At 34.3% G+C, this 21,100-nt stretch overlaps 1 protein-coding gene across 4 annotated transcripts in view; it reads left to right on the top strand.

Annotated features, from left to right (window-relative positions):
• The window catches only part of NAALADL2 (N-acetylated alpha-linked acidic dipeptidase like 2), a 1,512,458-nt gene extending 1,493,858 nt beyond the window's left edge, over window positions 1-18,600 (top strand). For all 4 annotated transcript variants that reach the window (XM_082393971.1, XM_082393970.1, XM_082393972.1 and 1 more), the window contains one exon: window positions 8,797-18,600. In XM_082393971.1, coding sequence (XP_082250097.1) covers window positions 8,797-8,995 — 199 coding nt within the window. In that variant the 3' untranslated portion in view covers window positions 8,996-18,600. The remainder of the gene's footprint in view (window positions 1-8,796) is intronic.
• The last annotated feature ends 2,500 nt before the right edge of the window (window positions 18,601-21,100 follow it).

Genomic DNA, 21,100 nt, shown 5'->3' with positions numbered 1-21,100 from the left:
TTTTAGTGCTTTTCTTGTACGGGAAGATTCAAGAAGCTGGGTTCATTGAAATCATTCCTTAGATATGCATCTTACCTACCTAGGGCCAGTATCCAAAGCACAGAATGCTTTCTGTTTTTCTCCATCCTGAATTCCCCTCAGGGTACACTGTCAGTGGGCAAGTGAAGTGACTAATGGCTTGATCTTAGTAGAACTGGAATGGCAGGTCACATTCTTTGTTTACATAGCAAAGCAGTATTTTTTTTTAAACAGTCTGATATATATTTAAAAATAAATAAAAAGTAAAATATAAAAAATAATTTCATGCCATATAATATTCTAAATGCATTATATGAAAAATAAGTTAAAATAATATTTTAATTTATTCATTATATGCTTGGCTTTCAAAATAGACTGTAAACTTCTCTTTGCTATCCCTGAGCACCTAACACAGTGACTTACTCATTAGTTATTATTAGTTTAATAGGACTATTGAGTAGAATAAGGCAAAAGATCAATATTGGCTCAATTACTCATTTTGTTTAAATAGACACAGCCTACATTATAAACTTTTGCCTTTAGAGTGAACTTTCCAAAACAAATAGTTCACATCTTTTTCATTATTGGAATAGAAAAATGGGAACAAAAAAAAGGCTGAATTACCTATTTTGTTTGGTTTTATGGCCTCAGCATTGCTGTTTACTAATGAAGGTAAGGAAAGAATAATGGAGAAAGGAAAATACAAATATTTGGAGCGTATACTAAAGGAAATGCTTCCTTATGTTAATTATCATGTGCCTGTAAGATAGTCAAATGAAGTTGTTCTTGGAGGGTGACAGGTACTACTTGCTGATGAGTAGAAGCTGAAATATTAAGAGAAATGTGTTCCAAATAAGAAAGAAAAGTAATCTAAATATTGAGTTTTCTGTCATACATAGAGGTAAGATGGAAAGAAAGCAGGAGGGATGAAATTGAAATAAGAACAAAAAACCAATTTCATGAGGGTGAAAAAATAATGGTCAACTGTATCACCATCTTCTCCAAATTTCAGAAGGTGCTAAGGATTGTATTAATCTTGTCTTATTTCTGTCTCTCCTTTTTATTTAATGAAAGATTTTTGAGTGCAGAAATCTAATTTTTCCTTGTTGATAAACCATTAAGCACTGCCTTTCAGGGGAAGTCTTCCTTGACTATCCTTAAAAAAAAAAAAAAAAAAAATCCTCTTTCTCAGGAAACTTCTCTTGAGGAAACAATGTAGTTAGATGGACTGAGAAGTCTTGAGACATTAACTCTACAGAATACAATTGTTTATACTCCCTGTTCTTTGCTCTATATTTATATATTTAATTGTAATGGAAACAGAGCATTTTTTCCATTTCTTGGGCTGTAATTCAGTAAGATGAGCCATATTAAAAAGAAAGAATCAACAACAAATTATATGCTGTAATGGTTAACTTTTTCGTTTAGTGGAAAAATCCCACTTGGCACTCAAAACAGATTTTAAAACTTCTAACGAATCAACATGGATATCTTAACTTTATAAATGCATTCCTTATAGAACTATTGGGCACAATTTTCCAAAAGTGTCTTTTGAATTCAGCCTGTCATTTAAAGAACTGTCAAATCTACGTCGTACATTGCACTCTGTCAATGGTATTAATAGAGAGTAAGAGAACTGATGCCTAAAGCAACATAATCCCTTCCTTTCCCACAGGGAAGGAAAACACTACCAAATTATCACAATTATCTATTGCTCTAAAAATCACCCAAAATTTAGTGGCTTAAAGAAACTATTTATTTTGTTCATATTCTTCAATATGACCATCTAGGCTGGACTTTTTCTGGTCTAAGCCAGGCTGGGTGTCTCTTGACTGTGTTTATGTCTGCAACCAGTGTTTCTGCTGCCAACTTGGCTTGGGACTAGCTAGTATAGGAAGGCCTCCGCCAAGCAGCTCCCCTCTGCTGCCTGTGTTCTTTTTCCAGCAGGCTATCACAGGATTTTCTCATGGGGGCTTGGCAGGGTTCTAGAGAAAGAGAAGAAACACATCACACCCTTTGAGGCATGGACTCACCATATATGTCATATTCATTAAGGCCAAACCCGATTCAAGAGGTAGGGAAATAGACCCCATCTCTTGATGGAAAGAACTGCAAAGTCATATTTTGAAGAGGCCTGCATTCAGGGAGGGGAATAATTGTAGCCATTTTTGCCAACAAACAAGCTATCCCACATGTCTTTCTGCCTCAGTTGTCTGCAGAGTTTACAGCTTGACAGTTTCAACAATGGTCTTAATTCTCATTCTGCTTTTGCTAGTATAGACCATATTCAAATTTAGCTGAATGGACATTTGTACTATAAATAGTGCCGCCATGTATTTTGTGAATTCTCATGGACATAGTATCCAAGTCACATAATCTTTTCTAATGTTGATATAAATATAGTAATCCACTGTTAACTATGGAGTACAATTAGTATAATCCTAAAAAGAGTGAGCAACAATTGTGAGATACTGAGCTGACCTTTTCTCTCTCCATTCAGCATGTATACACAGTCAATTTTAAAAGACATGACATTATTTACTGCGATTTCATTTAGGAGTTTCTCAACATGGGGTATAATGAATATTAATTCACATTTAGAATTGGTGGCATCCTTTGCCCATTTATGAATATAAGAAGGAACATTTGAAAGAGAGTCATCATTTCCATCATTAATTTGCTAATTCACACACAAGGAAATGACTCATGAAGACTTTAGATGCCTTTGTTTCAAAATTCATTTTCTTCAGTTTTCCTTTACTTTAGCTGAGTGGAAAAGATTTGTCAGTTGAGTAAAGATGCTTCATCTCCTTCACTGATGCTGCTGGGAGTTATCAATTAGGTTTCTGATTTTGGTGCTGCTCTTTCCTGGTCACTGTGATGTGTCATTGAGACAGATCCATTAAAATGAGTGATGTGTGTTGTAATTTCATTAGTGTCATCAATAATGTATTACAATTTCCTTTTAGTAGTCTCTTTGTGTTGTGTGTGGGTCAGGATGACTGTATGAATTACATTTATAAGATCCAAATTGTTAACAGATGAGAGAAGATAGGCATGGGGGTGGAATTAATGTTATTTTAAACACGATAACTACTAAAATGATTTCAATTAAGTAATATTTTAATTAGGTCTGATGTCTCTACATGCCATACCAAGATAAATGTTGTGTGTACACAAATAGGATGATGATTTATTGAATTAATAACACAGTCCATTCTTTCTGACAGGAGACTTTTCTGAATTGAACTAATGCAGGTGTGTGAGCACCTAGAGCAGGAATGGTTCACTAAGGCATGTGATTCCTTGTGGTTGTAAAGAACAGACTCTTGACCTAGAAACTCTTCGAGGGTTTTACTCATTGTCTTTCCACCCTATTTTTGTACCAGACATGTGCCTTTTGACTGGCTATTGGTCGATTCCAAGTCTGGCCTAATCTGAACAACATGATATACTATATACATTGTTGAAATCTTTTAACTCCATTTAACTGAGGTTCAGTTTTGGTCACATAACATGGGAATACAAAAATCTTTTGGCTTAAAAGCTTCCATCAGAAACATTGATCTAATCAAAATATTTTCAAAGGCAAGAATCATTTGCATATTAAAAAGTGGTAGGGTAGTAGTTTTGCTCCCCAGGGATGATCCTGGGGCACTTAGGGTTAATGACTGAATACATAAGAAAGTTTTCAGAACTAAGAAGTATATGGAAACATATGTGACAAAATTTAACAACATGGCTGAGTTTTGTGGTTTTTGTCTTCCATTCAAATAGCAAATATAAAATAATATGATGATACTCTTTTGGGAAAGGTCTCCAAATACAGAAATTTATTTTTTATATGCAGCAAGCTAAATGGTTTTTAGTACACAAAAGAGAAATAGTAAAAGATGAGCTACTTCTGAAAATCGGTAGGAGAAATTATCCTTCTCATGAAAATTTAAAGAAGATATTTTTGTTATCCTCAATTTGTTTTTAAGGTAAAGCAATTTATCAAGGTGAAAAAATTCTACTATAATAAAGATCAACTGACTTAAGTTGTATCAGCAACTACCCCAAATGAAGGTTCTCTCTTAAACTGTGATGAACGAATCCTAGTCGCTGATCTTCAGCCAGAATCTAAGTATCTGTAATTTTAAGCTGATTTGTATCCAATTTGGGTAGAAATGGATATGAGTGTTTGTCTTACATAATAGCTTGCCACAGCCTCCTACTTGAATCATGTAGCATATGGAAAATGTGTTTAGCTTCTTGTAGAATTTCACAAACCAAAACAGAATCTATTTCTATGCACATGGCTTGTTTACAGTCATTATAAAAGTATTACTGTGTTGCTTACTAGTTAGAAAAAGCAAATGTTGGCACATTGCAGACTCCACTGCACTGGTCTTTAAGAAATATATGTATTGCTTTCGAGTTAAAAAAAAAAACACAGTAATTGCATGTCTTGTGCTTTAGACCTAAACATTCTTTTTAGGATGTATTTTTATGCTTCCACATTATCTCTCTTCTAGATATTTTATACTAGTTATGGCTGAAGTTTTATGTAAATATATTAGAGATTGTGCTCATGCTTAAATGAACTGCCATTGAGGGATTAATACTGTAACCTTTATGAGCATGTTTTATTAATATCTTATCATTAAATTGAATATTAATAACATTTAACATTTAATAAACATAGAATGTGCATATAGGAATGTATTTCATGCCAGTGGGTTTTGAATATGTCAAAAAGTCACTATAACAGCACCCCAAATCATTAAACTTACTTCTCATAATGTATTAATTGCACTGGTACAACACATTTAAGGGGCAGTTCTGGATAAAAATGATTATAATATCTTTGTTTGTCAGCATGCTGAGCAGTATGCCCTCAAGGGACAGAAGTATTTCATACAGCTTTTGAAAATATTTTTACACTCTTAAATTCTGGAAATATATTTGCCATTAAATGATTTATAATTAAACATGAAACTGAGAATTAGAGGAAGAGAATTCAAAACTATGAATATTATGAGAGATGATTAAATATTTTTATTATACTATTTTGGTTATTCTTAATGGTAAAGCAGTATAAGTTGCCTACAAAGGAATACTATTTTAAATGATTAAGTAATTAAAATATACTTTAAACTATTTTTATCCTCAAAATACTAAACCAATTTTTATCTACCTACCTACCTATCTATTTAAATGGTTTACCATGAATTTAAATATGTTTGATACGTATCCTGACAGTAAAAACCCACTCCTTTTTTTATGGCAATTAAGGATTATGTTAACATGAAAAAGTAACTTTTGTACAGCTCTGTCATGTAGGAGAATACATGTGACCATCTGAGGCAGTTTCATCTTCATTTGGGAAAATTCCATGGCTGTATCAAGCTTCCTCTCTATTAGTTGGTTTCTTTTACCACCCCCTCCCCAATTTAATAATAAATATAGAACTAATAAAACTTATATTTAGGAAACTTTCATTAGGTGTTCTGCTAATTCTCACTATTTTGTTTGTCATTTTGATATAATAAAAATTTTTACACATAAAACACATGTACATATGTCTATGTATATACATATATAATTGCTTACTTTAACATGGCACAGTGGCTTCTTCTGAAAAGCTCTTTAATTTTATGAAGGTTGTGGAAATATCAAAAGGGAAATCTCTATTTCAAGGAGTATTCTCCTTGTAAAAGTAGATCCACATTTTTCCCAGAGTACAGCTCATAGCCAGAGCATTGCTCATGACCCACTTGCCTCTTCATTTGGAAGATGTTTTTCTCCCTCCCATATCCAGGGGATGTATGTTTCTTAATACAAAGTTTATACCTGAATTCAAGGATATTTGGAATATAAAGAATATCCTTCTTGCACTGCTCTAATTCATAAAATGCCAAGTATATTCATAAGTACAAAGATTAAGGATATTGGATTATTAGGGATAGTTCCCATTTCAAAAAATAGGTTTTGAAAAAAAAATTACTGAAATAACCTCTGAGTTCAAGCATCTTCTGCTCCACTGCCACCCACCATGTACTATTATCAACTGAAATTTTTCTCCAAAGACACAAAATCTATTGTTTTGAAGTGAGTTAATGCTTAAAAGGCAAAATAACCTGAATTGGTGTAATTTACACTGACATTAGAGGGTCTACAAAATTTCCATCACTGAACAAAGCCTGATAAAAATGTAAGTCAAATCACCATGATTGAAGACCTCCTATATTCACAACACTGAATTAGACCTGATAAAGAAGGAACATATTTCTCAACCCTGACATGTAAAGCGATGATATTATAATATATCCTTGAAAATATAGGGATCAGGGTCCCACAACAGAGGAGAAAAGATGCTGAAAAGATGGAGAAGTGAGTATCTTCAGAAACCAGTTGGATATTTAAGGGAAAGAGATGACTTGCAGAGTTCTGTCATGGGTGATTAGGTAGATTTCAGTGTCCATTCACCACCATCAGAGTACAGAGTGGGAAGTTCAGGAGAGGCTGAAGTAGTGAAGCCTGGATGAGCTAGGAAACAATGATCCAGAACTCTATATAAAACTGAGGTCAGTGCTAGGGATAAGTGTAAATTAACTAAACCTTGCACTGTGGCCCTTTCAAACAGCTATCATTGTGTAACTGACATCTTTGTCAATTTTCATCTGGACTAAGTCGTTCTCTAGGCTTTATATTACAACCAAAGTTAACTATTTCAAAATAAAATCTAATAATCTTTCTTTCTTGCTTAAAAACTTTCATTGGTTTCCTACTGCCCATAAGAAAAAGTGTAACCTCCTTAGCTTGGTACACAAGGCCCGGTATGACATGGCCATGGCTTGCTCTCCCAGCTCTTCTCCTACAGCTGCCCACTGTGGCCTTGCACTCTGGCCATACAGAAACACTGGAATTGATCCACTAAGAAGAGCAAGCTGTTTTATAAATCCATACCTTTGCATATGCTATTCCTCCTGCATAGGGTGCTGTCTCCACTTTCTATCTTGTTTCCTTTCTTATACCCTTGTAACTGGTAATTCCCATCATCCTTCAAGATGAAATTGTAATATTCTCCATGATAAATTTTTCCAGCAGCAATCCTTCTTCTGTTATCACTGGACCTTACATTTCTAATATGACAATTAGACAATTATTTTAATCATTTATATGTCTGCCTCTCTTATTAGACCAAGAAATTTCAGCTATTTCAGGTGGTTTGCGTTGGAAATAAGTCAAATGATGCAATAATCCATAGCTTTCTACCAAAATGTATTCTTTCTATCTATCAATGAATAACGGGAAGCTCTTTAGACTTGCCCACGGCCAAATTCCTCTTTCTCAGATATTTGGATAAATTTCAAGTCACCATCTTATTACACACACTATACTTGAGAAGAATTCTAAATGTCAAACATATACAAAGGGAGAGAGAATAGTATAATGAATCCATTACCCCATTTCAACAATTATTAACTAATGGCCAATCTTGTTCTACCTGTGATGTCCATAGCTCCACTCTCCTTTTTCCTTCCAAATATTTTGAAGCAAATCCCAGACGTATTAACTTTTCCTTTGCAAATATTACTGTATATTTCTAGAAGATAAGGACACTTTGAAAACATACTGATGATACCATTATCACACCTAAAATATTAACAATTTCTTAATATTAACAAATCCTTAATTAGTATTCAACTTTGTACTACTTCTCATTTTTAAAAATTGTTTGTTTGACTAAAGACCTAGTAAAGTCTATACTGGATGGGTTTCCGTTTCTTTTAGTCTAAAGCAGCAGTTCTTAACTGGGGGCAATTTTGCCCTATAAGAGACAATTTTGGCAGTCTGGAGACATTTTTAGGTTTTACAACAGCTATGGACTGAATGTTTGGGTTCTCCTAAAATATGTGTGTTAAAATCCTAACTTCAATGTGATGGTATTCAGAGATGGGCCTTTGGGAAATAATCCAGGTTAGATTAGGTCATACAGGTGGGGCCCTCATGATGGGACTAATGTCCTTATTAAAAGAAGAGAAGACACGGGATCTCTCTGTGTTCATGCACAAGGCCATGTGAGACTATAACTAGGAAAGGCCTCTCATCAACAATCCAACCATTGGATTATTGTTTAAGCTGCCCAGTCTATGGTATTCTGTTATAGCAGCCCAAACTAACTGAGACAACTAAAGGAGGGGTGCTACTAGTACCTAGTGGGTGGAGGTCAGGGATACTGCTAAACATCCTACAATGCACAGGACAGCTGCCACAATAAAGAATTATCCACCCCACCCCCCAACAAATGTCAATAACACAAGGTTGAAAAGCCCTGGTCGAGTGGTTCCTCCTTCACCTATTTCTTATTACAATTTATTCACTGAATAAACTGGGTCATTTGTCCTACAGAATTTCCACAGTATTTTGCTGATGACAGACTGTGATATCATTTTTATATTTTTCTGTCCATTGTATTTATTAGCAATTAGATTTAGAAGCTTCATCAGATTTAGATCAATTTTTTAGCAAAAATAATTGATTTCATAGGTAGTATTGTGTACTTCCATCAGGAGGTACATACTCTCTGATTCTCTCTCATCACTAGAGGGAACTTTTGATGATCAATGTCTAGATCCATTAATTCAATAGAGGTCCCAAAATGATAATATTGTATTCTTATAATTTCTTCATTTATTAAAAACATCAGTTTCTTGGAAATATTTTTTACAATGTTTGATATGAAAATAGCATGGTGCATAAAACATTTACTCATTCTGTATTTCTTTTCAGAAATATCCTGTACCACCTTGATGGGAAGACAAGCCAGTTTTCAATACTCCTGGAGGCCTGGGAACACTGCAAGTCACTTGCATCAAATGAGACCCTTCAAGAAGCCCTGTCAGAAGTGTTGAACAGCATTAATGCAGCTCAGGTTTACTTCAAAGCAGGACTTGATGTGTTTGAGAGTGTCTTAGTTGGAAAGAACTGAGAAAACTCTCAGCATTTGAAAAAGTTTGTTTACAATTCCTCAAGTGAAAGCTCTAATCTGACTAGATTTTCTGACATTGAAGACTTTTTCCCTACAATGGCTTTTTATATAAGTGTAAAGCTATTCTTCCTTTGTATTTTTTAATGTATGTGTAAAAAGAGCATTTTGCACATTTAATATTTTTTCTTATATCTAGATTTCTGATTATGTAAAAGCAAGTTATTGAAATACTTAAGATTTATCTATTAAAAAGAAATCTGCTGTATCTATATCTATATATATCTATATATCTATAGATATAGATATATCTATAGATATATAGATATATATAAAATATTTGGGGGGGAAAATTTCCAAGAAGTTCTGGACAATCTTCGCTCCTATGGATAAAACACGTAGAAACAGAAATGATTCCCTATGTTAGAGCTTTAGTGACCTAGTTTCTGTAATAGAAATGAAGAGTTGATATGGTTTCAGATTAACTTTCACTATCAAGTATTCAATATGAAGAACGAGTATTCTGACTGAGTGACTGGTTGACCAAAACCACTTTGAATGTGACTATTTTATGAAATGAAGTGCCTGTTAGTAACACAACTAGATGTAGTAATACACTGGTTATGAAATTGTATTTTTTTAAGTATTAATGAAAAAAAAAAAAAAAAAGAGCCATAAACATTCCAGGGGAAAATCTCAAGGTAGCTGCACAGAGCAATTTAAATGTAAATTTTTTTCCTAACAACTTATAAGGTGACTAGCTTTGAAATCCCTAATTTGTCTCAGTTGATTTTGTAAAAATTTCAGGAGTGATGTATGTCTTATGAGGGAGAAAATATTTATTTCTTCCTGTGCTGTTTCTGTTGGAAGCACTGAAATAGAGCTACTCTAAAATGAAAGCATCTCACATTGCTCTTCCTTCATGTACTTTTCTGAAACTCCTTGCTGTAAGGCAGTTTTCACAGAATACCATATAATTTCCACAGGAAAGTAGCAAAGTTTCTCTTTGAAAACCCAAAATATCTTAAAAAGCATCAAATTGCTATTTCTGCCACTAACAAAAAGGACTTCTTATGAAAGAAATAGTTATTTTGACCAACAAAAATCTCCTTAATTCTACAAAAAAACTTTTGATGTTTTTTCCCTTCTTTATCCTTAATTGTGACTAAGATGACAACATAGAAAATATTCATCCTTCTACTTTTAGGCAGAAAATACAGTGTTACTGTAAGAGCATATCCGTCCCACACTTCAGTTCTTCTCTCATGTTGAAAATGAAGTTTTTCATACTGACATTGTCATTGAATGGCCTTAGTACCCACTATTCCCCGAAACCACAGAATTCCATTAGGTGTTTAAACTTTGAGCTTACCTTTAGAAATTGATTTGGTATTTGACAAAGCAATTCCCCTTAGGAAACATATCCTCAGAATATTTCATGTGGATTATTTTTCTCTAACACAACATTGAAACACACGTCCCCATCATACACCTCCAGAGCAACTTCATAGACAGTGTCTATAAGTCTAACTCTTCACTTTTTAATGGATGAACATAAACCTAATCTTAGTTTAAAGGGAAACTGAAGTTGAAAGGAAAGAATTAATCAGCATTGATTAATTGATTTATAAGGGTCAGCTGTTCCTACTATAAGTAATGTTTATACGCTCAAGGCAAAGAAGAGAATTGAGGCAATTAGCTAGATAATTCAAGCAGAAATCAGTTTTCATCTGAATTGCCTGTGTGCACATATTTTACATAAGAAATGAAACTACCTTACAATATATATTTCGTAAACAATGCACTTGTGTGTCTGAAAGTATCTGCCATGTTGAGGAGTGTCTATAGGAAAGGGTCAAAGAACCAAGCTCCCACAAGCCTCAATGTCAGTGCCCTCTCTTGCTACACAAAAAACAGCAGAAAAGAGGTGGGAAGAATACACATATAGTTGCATGTCAGGTCAAATAATAGAATCCTTTATACCAAAGGATCAGAAATAGTGAATCAAGGTTCAATGTATTCATTCTAGTTCTTCCTTTGGAGCTGAATTTAAAACAAACAAAGACAATTATCAGTTAGGTAGTTTATCATTTTAGAACAAAATCCTAAGTGAATCCATTCCCTTAGTTTCTAATAGCATTGAGAGCACAAAACACTTGTGTTTGTACATTTTTGTTTAAAGACTGTGTACTTAGCTAAACCACACTGCACAGATCAAAATCTCAATATTCTGTATTTTTTACTTCTAAATTATATGGTATTCATTACTTGAAAACTGAAGTTAACTATGGACTAACATTTTTATTAGTCTATTTAAGAGATGATGTGAAGAAACTAAATTATAATTAAAACAGATGTCCATCAATTATATAAATGCTGCTCTACATCTTTGACTGCAACAACTCTCTTAACTAAGAACATTACTGCTATAGTCTGATTACCTCAGGGTTCCTTTAAATTTATATCATTTAAATTTTTCCCTAATAGATCCAAGTAAATAAAATCCTATGCACACTAAAATAACAAGTGTTTTCAGTGAATTGGTAGTAGGTTTAAATTATTGCTGAGATATCTGGGTGCCTGGTACTTCTCACAATCCTTCATACGTAGTATTGTACCAGGACATAATGAATCATAAATGATTATTCTCCCAAGAAAATGTGGCAGATGTGCACCACTGCAATTTCGGTTCAGGCAGGGCACACGTGGGATACAACCCTTTGTGAAAAGTATAGATTCCAGAGTAAAAGGAAGCCTGAGACATTCTGATCTAAGCCCTAGAATGTTACCTTCAGTCGGGAAAGCATCAGCGTTCCCATCAGATACCCTAACTGTATACAAAGTGATTAAGGAACTGGGGTAGAGTCACATATTCAGTTAGTAGCAGAAGTGCTGCTAGAATTTAAGCTTCTCTGTTTTCTCATGCAGTATATAACGGGGTTATAAATGATCTTTTCCAGTACATTCTATATAACCAGCCATTCTATCAGATGATGTATGGACTGGAATCACTGCTTTTTAAATGAAGAACTAGTTCATTCTCTGACTATACCTAACAAAAGAAACTGTCCCAGGGAATCCATGCAAAAGGCACAAAGCCTGGGTACTTGTGGGGAGGTGGAGAGAGTCTCTGCATGACACCAGCGGTCAGGAAGGAGGGTATTAAGTAAAATGCTTTTATGAGAGGACATTTTAGCCCTATATTAAATCAGCAGTTTAAATCAGTATTTCTATTTGGGGGAAGAAAGCCTAGGAATCTTCATCTTCAAGCAAGATTTCCCAAATGATCCTTATGCATACTGAAGCTTAAGGATTTCTCATCTACATTAATCCTGGGTCCTGAGAAAACATCACTTGGCGATATACTAAAGAAACTGAAGAGTCACAATAATAAGAGATACCTACGGCTTTGCTGTGAATGGCACCATTTTAAAAAGAGGGAGAGAGAGTAACCATTGTATCTCAAAAAAGACGCAGACGCAGCTAACGTCTGTGCCTGCTACAGGTCAGGCACTGTTCTAGATTTAACGTATTTGTTTTTTCTAATGAATCCTCACGACAACTCATTTAAAAAAATGAGGAAACTTGGTGGAGTGGCTTGCCCAAAGTTCCACAACTATAAAGACTGGGTCCAGACCTGTGTTCTTCACGCTGGGTGCTACAAAAAGTTAAGAATCCTTTGATTATAGAAAGTGATATGATTGAAATTTTTAATGTATTTCTGCACCACTGATCAGACTATGTCATCTGCCACTTCACTGGCTTAATGGAGGAGTTTGAAGAAACCAATGACATCATTCCTCATGAAGGTAGCCCACCCCAACAATGGTGGACACATGTAGATAACTTAGATTTATAAGAGCATTAAATATAAGTGCACCATTGTAGAATACCATGACAACTAGATGAAAAATTATAACAGACCAGAAGCTACATCTCTCATAATTTCCTCCTCAAAATGTCTATATAATTTCACTGGGGAAAGTAAAAAAGACCAGGTTCTGGGATTTACAACCACAGTTTTATATCCTCCTTAAAACACAGAATAACTAATTGACTTCCTAAATTACATAAATATTCCATATATAGTAGCTTTCCCCCTTGCAAAGATAGGTGTTACAAAAATAAAATGCTGATTCGTTACCATCTGTCCAATGATGAATTGGCATCTTTGCTTCAAATGAAAAACTGTTTTCGTAATTAGTAGACCTAGCCAAAAATGTTCTCATGAGATATTCTGTGTTATGTGTAATTACTCCAAAAATTAAGTTTTCTCTGTGTGTAGCACATTGTCATCTCATTGGTTTAAAGGGTTATTTAAATGTGCCTTAATTACATGTTCCTTCAATAGAAAGGAATTACATTTTAAACTGCTAATCCATGTGTTGAGTGGAAGGGAAATGGGTCTATATATTCCAAAAGATAGATCAGCAACCTAACGGTTCCATCACAGGAGCATGGATGCAACCCAGGAGAAAAAAATAGTGTGATATTTGAGCAAAGAAATATTCTACCTAGGTGCACTAGTGAATCTGTATTTCTTGCATGAGTTTAAATTGTTAGTTTAAAAAAGCCTCATTATAATTGCTATTCGGAAAGTAACTTCTCAGAGTTTTAAGCACCCCATTAAGTATAAATACTTTTAAGTTAAGTGTGTTATTTTATGCAATTTAGAATTTCAAGTGATGTAAATTTAAAGTGGAGTTGCAAAAGAAAGTTTTTAAATATCACCAATTTTGGTCACCACAATGTCCACTCAATTTTCTGTTTTCCCTTTCTAAATATACTCTAGCAATGGGATTAGGATTTTTTCTTTTTTATTAATCCCAAGAAAGTAATTTTAAGATCTAGTCTTCTCAATATACATTTATCTGTTAACCAGCCAGAGTTTTATTTCCATAATAACATTCCATTACCCTTCAAAGATGTACATTGAAGTGCCTTTAGCATTCCTGGGACCACCAAGAATCTTGAGAGCTTGCTGATTGTGAGATGACATATTTCTTAAAGACATTTATAGTTTCATACTCAGATTGTATCTGAATTTACAAAGCAAAGGATTAAATTGAGGCACTTTCAGGTAGCATTCAAGAGAAAGCTGCTTTCAAATTTTAATATGTTCTGGTTAGCTTGTGTTTGAATTATATAGTTATATAGTTTTCTATAACCAAAATGGTAACTTTGATGTTTTTAGCCAAAATACAATCATCGAGGCCAAAGAAAAGTATGTCTACTCTAACTCCTTAAGCAGGATCTGTCAAGAATTAACTCAGTTAATTGCAGTTGATCCAGGGCCTACATCTAGACAAAGATTTAAGGAGTGTAGACAGAGTCTAACAGTATTCCTTCTAATTCCTTTGATGCCTTAAACCAATAAGCACTGAGGTAGCTTTTCTCAGAAGGAAGCAGATTTTATTTTCCAGTTGCTAATTAGTATGTACCACCTCAGTCCCAAAAGGACCACACAGGTGCCTGTACCATGCCATATGTCATATGCTTTATTCCAGCAAGCTCAAGAGATTAATATACAATCATTATTATGAATTACTATGTTGTATTGAAGTTAACGTAGGTCTTTTTTGTTCTAATTAAAGTACAAACTTGGCATCTGAACAGAAGCTTAGCTAGAGAAGTAGAGTTAGAGTCTCTATTTCAATGAACTACATCTATTTTTCAATCAAAATGTGTAATTATTTAATTATCTGGCCTGCTCAGTAAGTTTAACTCTCCAATTTCTTCAAAGAATATTTATTCAATACAGTAATGACACAGATGGACACTCCTTGGAGTGTGCTTTATCTTTTGAAATTCTTAGCTGTTGTTGAATCATGCTTTTAGTATATGTGATAGTGTTTTATTAATATTAATAATGATTTGTCTACCTTTATATCAAGCTGCTGCAAATGGACTGCCTTACTCTGAAAGTCAGAAAAAATGCTATTGCTCTATAAAGACAAGTCTGTCATATCTGTTTAACAAGAAACAAAATATTTTATTACACCATTGCAACTTGTCTGCAGGAAACAAAATGGCCAGATGGTTAAGTGTAGCTCACATATTTCTATTCCAAAGATGTTACAAATAATTTCATTTATTAAGCTAAGATAGGTCTCTATTAGGTGATTTAGTATTTACATTTCACACAGGAAGGTTTAATGGCAAATATATCCCACATATTCAGACTTGCTACTTGGAGAATATGAATACAATTGTATTCAGAAAAGAAAAAAGCTTTCTAGGACACTTCGAAGGGCTGATTTGTTTTTACAGACATCTAGAAAAATCAGCACATCACTGATAATAGTTTCATATGTGTTTGGAATGTTAATATAGACCATGCATTTTTTTAGCCATGTCAGTAGTATAGCAATATTTAGATATATGAAATTTTATAATGAATAAAATTTCTCAGTTGTATAATAAAAAATACAACCCTAAAACAGAGAATGGTGATGAGCAGATTTATAAAGATTTATAAATTAACTTGGGATAAGATCTGGAGCACAATTTCTCTAATTAAATTTGCTTTGATTAAAAACCAAATCTCTTTCAAGGGGTGTCCCAATTACTAAATTGCACTGAACTGTTATAGTGTTGAGTATTGTTCAAAATAGATTATCATCTGTGATTTGGAAATATTTTCATTGTAAAGAAATTTATTGTCAGTGTCTTTGCTGTGACTGATTTTGAATGACTGATTTAGAGGCATGTGTCTGTAGTTTCTTAATTACTATATAGGGTTGAATGCCTAATTTCTATAATGTGTGGATGCCCATCAGGAATCTAGTGCTTTCTATATTTAGACCAATTGTGATTTCAATTTATTTTACAACTTTTTATGTATTATTCACATGACTCAATATACAGCTTACTTAAAAAAGTATGTTGTGATTTGGAGTGACAAAAAATGGATTGGGACATCACATCCATTAAGAATATGAGTGAATATTTTATATTTTAGTTGCTTAAATATTTGCACATAATTGAAAACACAGTACTATGAAATGAAGGCATCTTTTAAGGAATATTTTCTGATTCACAAATGCAATGTGTATGTACAGCAAAATGGTCATATTTAAAATGCCTGTTTAAAAAATATTAAATACAGTTGAAAACCATTGTTAACTGTGTTTTGTTATAAATATGCAAAATGAATTAGTTATTAGTATGTATTATTAATGAATTATCTTTATGTATTGTGTATTACACCCAAACAGGAATGAGCCTTGTTCAGGGAACACTCTAAGATTTTACCACTTTTTCTTTTTTTTCCTTCTATTCTTTTCTCAAACACGCAGTCCTCATATTTGGCCATTTAGGATTGTAGTTTGTGCCAAGTTCTAACATCAAGTAACAGCATTTGTATCAACTCCAGTGCTAAGGAGCTTTGTTTCTTCAAATTTGCTCTAAAAAATGTTGTCAGTTCTTTATTGCACAAAGGCATCTCTATTGCATGATGTAGCAGATTTCACTCAATTATTCATTCAGCAAATATTTACAGAGAGCCTAATTCTATGCCAGATTAAGTGCTAGAGATACAAAGATGGTTAACACAGTTTTACCTTCTAGGACTGCACAGCCAAATAAAATATAACACTTCAGTTTAACTATTGGCAATACTAGATTCAGAGGAACTCATAGCTAGTGTAGTTTATCACAAGGATAATGACAGAGCAGAGATAGTTTAAAGGCACCATGTGTTCAGGCTACATACCTAACTCGCCGGGCCTTCCTTAAGGTTCACTAAGACTAAAGCAGAATATTCTTATCTCCAATATCCTTGCTGTATGATAACTAACATTTATTGGGGGCTTACCATTGCACCAGGTATACATATACACACACATAAAAATTTTGAAAAAATAATATGTATTACGTATATGTATATTCTGCAGAATAATATATATATTATTCTAACCATGAAGTAAAATTTAAATATACAAAATTATATACATATCCATGAATAGCATATATGTATTCAAAGTATAAAAATACAGACTGAAAAAGTAAGTATCTAATTTGATTCATGGTAGGAGGGAAACAAGTGCTAAGGATAGGGGTACAGAGTACAATTTAACAGTCATTTCTTCTTTTACAGAAAAAAGGAATCGAAGCACATACAATAAAATGGAGGAGTGCTAGATCAGACTTTCTTCTCATTTCTTTATATCCCCCCTCGTCAGTTTGGGTGGTGGATATATATGTGTTTGTTATGGAATTCTTACTAGTTTTCTGAATAAAAAATAAAATTCTCAAAGTAACAAATTCCTAATAAGATGGTCTGATCCTGGAGCTCACACTTATAACCACTACCCTAATCTGCCTTTCTAAAGGACACAATTTTTTAAACTCAGTTTCTTTCCTCTCTCCTCCTTCAATTGTACTAATCTTATAAAGGCAGAGGCTTTCTTACAAGGAATTCTCTGACATTCTAAGTGCTCACAGATAGAATTTCAGCACAGTTATATTTCTTGTCCAATTTGCTCCTCTTCAAAATTCTTCCTTGTGTTAGTAAATACACTCGATTCTCTAACTAAAAATAGGAATCTTCCTTGATCTTATTTTCCTCACTTCCTACTTCCAATCTATCAGCAAGTTGTATTGGCTTTGCTGTAAAATATAGCCCAAACTTGACATTTCTCCATCTCCACTGCCACCATCCTACTCAATGCCAACATCTCCTCTTCCCTGCACTGCGCTAAACATAATAAGTATTTAAAGCAAAGGGGATTTTAAAAAGGAAAATGATTACAAAATTATTGAAAGGGCTAGTATAACAAAAAGGTGAAGCTACCGTTTCTCAGAGATCAGTAACTGCAGGAAACCACTACTGACCTGCACACGGGAGCAACATAAAGGAGGAAACCTGTGATGGCCCAGGAACCAACGTTCTACTCATACTCTTGGAAACTTTACTGCTGCTGCTGGTGGAACCACTGCTCACAGGGCTTAAAGAACCACCACAAGGTTGCTGAGTCTGGGAGTCTGCACTTCCTCTACCTCCCCTACTAGAAACAGGAAAAAAAATCTTCCACACTTCTTTGACTTTTACTCTCTTCTGAGTGCCTCTCCTTGGCAGATCAAACTGGAATCCAGCTAGCATGAGAGGCTCTGAAATGTGAGTTTTTGCTTCCAGCCCCAGCATTATAGGGGAGGATGTCGGTGGGTGGGCATGGGACCAAGTCCACACACATCATGGCTACTGCAATCTCCAGATGGCTCTCTGTTCTTCTTTGAATGTATGAATGAATGAACATACCTAACTCATCCATACATATGTATTAAGATCCCTTGATTATTTTCCCCCAAATCTATGGATGTCACTTAATCTATAATAAAATAACTTGAAGTGACTTTAGTGTAATTTCCCTATACCACTTCATAACAAAATGACTAGCTCCAAGGCAGAGCTAAGAGAGCAAAAGACATGTAAGCATATAGCTGTAGTAAAGCCTTAAGTCTTATAATGGAGACCTAAATAAGGTGATAAGAGAGCAGAGAGTAAAAATACTTAAATCCTGTAGAAGCCAAGAAAGGTTTCTCAGGAGAAAATATTTGAGTTGAGTCTGAAGAGTGAATAGAAATCCTTTGGCGGAAAAGGAGAAGAATGTCATTCCAGAAATAGGGAGCAGTATATGCAAGCCACACCAGAAACAAAAGACAGGGCATTCCCATACTTTTCTCCTTTGAAGTCTATTTCTTTTATCTCAGCTTCAGCAAAAATTATGATTTAATACTGTGGTTTTTGTGGGAAGAGCAACCTTTAGACTGCTTATTTACTATTGATAGTTTAGATGCTACTCGCTATTATAAAATACTTAAAGTGACTAAGTTACATAAAATACATATTGAAGAGATTTCCATCACAGTAGAGAAGTCATAGTGGTTTCCCACCATCTTCAGCATAAAATCCAAATGTCTTTTGATGATATTCAAGATCCTCCACAGATGACTCCCACCCGTATCTCTTCCTCTGTGCTTGTCTTTTCTCTCTCTCACGTCTTATACACCAGCCAAATTGAAGGGCCTGAATTTTTCCAACTTGTGCTGCACTTTCTCATGTCTCAATACCTACGTGAGTGCTTTCGTTCTTTCAATAAGGCAACTCCCAGCCCCCAATTCCCATACGATGCACATCTTTCTTTTCCAAAATAAATCTTATGAAGTCACCTCAAACTTTTGTAAAAAGTTATTCAAACCTCCCTTATAGCACAAAAGAAAAAAAAAGCTCACACTCATACCTTTATCCCTGCATCTTTAGATGCAGAGGAACAAAGAATCACTAAACAGTTGAAAGAAGCCTAAAACAGAACTGAAAAAAAAAAATCAACAGATGCCTAAGAAAAAAGAGGTAATTCAAGGAAAAGAAAATCTCCCCAAACTGTTAATCAGTATGTATATAGATAATTTGAGGACATATTATTTTCACAAAATATAATGGCAATAATCATAAAGCAAGGAAAGTTCTTAAAAAATAAAATATTATGAAAATAAAATAGTTCATAAAATAAATGTAAGAAGCTACTTTTCACAGTGCCTTATATATATATTTATATACATAAATTTATATATATTTATAAATTTATATATATATATAAATATATGTGTGTGTGTGTGTTAAGGAAGCAAACATAGCAGAGAAGGAAAAAAACAAATATCAATCCAGGAAGTCCAACAATAATAAATGAATCAACCAGTTCTCACATTCGTAAAGAATTAAATGTTTTGGGGCTTCCCTGGTGGCGCAGTGGTTGAGAATCTGCCTGCCAATGCAGGGGACACGGGTTCGAGCCCTGGTCTGGGAAGATCCCACATGCCACGGAGCAACTGGGCCCGTGAGCCACAACTACTGAGCCTGCACATCTGCAGCCTGTGCTCTGCAACAAGAGAGGCCGCGATAGTGAGAGGCCCGCGCACCGCGATGAAGAGTGGCCCCCGCTTGCCGCAACTAGAGAAAGCCCTCGCACAGAAATGAAGACCCAACACAGCCAATAATAAATAAATAAACAAATACTAAAAAAAAAAAAAAAAAAAGAATTAAATGTTTTGAAAGTCTACAAATAATAAATGCTGGAGCGGGTGTGGAGAAAAGGGAACCCTTCTGCATTGTCAGTGGGAATGTAACTTGGTTCAGCCACTATGGAAAACAGTATGGTGGTTCCTTAAAAAATGAAAAATAAAGCTACCATATAATCCAGCAATCCCACTGCTAGGCATATATCCAGAAAGGATGAAAACTCTTAAATCGAAAAGATACATGCACCCCAATGTTCATGGCTGCACTATTTACAATAGCAAGACATGGAAGCAACCCAAATGCCCAACAACAGACAATTAAGAAAACTGGTATATATGTACACAATAGAATATTACTCAATCATAAAAAAGAATGAAATACTGCCATTTGCAGCAACAAGGATGGACCTAGAGAATATCACACTAAGTGAAGTCACACAGAAAAAGAGAAAGATTACACCTTATCACTTATATGTGGAATCTAAAAAATAATACAAATGAATTTATATGCAAAACAGAAAGAGACTCACAGACATAGAAAACAAATTTACGGTTACCAAAGGGGAGAGGGAGGCAGGGATGGATAAATTAGGAGTTTGGGATTAACAGAGACACAAACTACTGTACATAAAATAGATAAGCAACAAGCACTTAGTATATAACACAGGGAAAATATTCAATATCTTGGAATGAACTATAATGGAGAACAATCTGAAATTATATATATATAAAACTGAATCACTTTGCTGTACACCTGACACTAAACACAATATTGTAAATCAACTGTACTTCACTAGTAAATAAATAAATAATAAAATGTAAAAATAAAAAAAAGAAATAATTGTTTTGGAAATTACCCTCCCGCTATAAACAACTAGAAAACAAGACCCACTATATGAAACAAATATTTTTCTGGACATTAGACAATAGGCAACCCAGAAATAAGATGCCTGAGGGAAGGCAAACAAGTAACGTGAGCCCTGTAATTGCCCCTGCTTACTGCCTAAAGGCAGTAGGTTGATTAAATACAAAGACGAGAATAATAATGGGGGGGAGGATATTGGACAAAGAGTTTTCAATATCTGGAGACAG

This window comes from Balaenoptera borealis (assembly GCF_965194805.1).
Source record: "Balaenoptera borealis genome assembly, chromosome: 5".
Lineage (NCBI taxonomy): Eukaryota > Metazoa > Chordata > Mammalia > Artiodactyla > Balaenopteridae > Balaenoptera > Balaenoptera borealis.
This window is presented reverse-complemented; position numbering and strand designations above follow the sequence as displayed.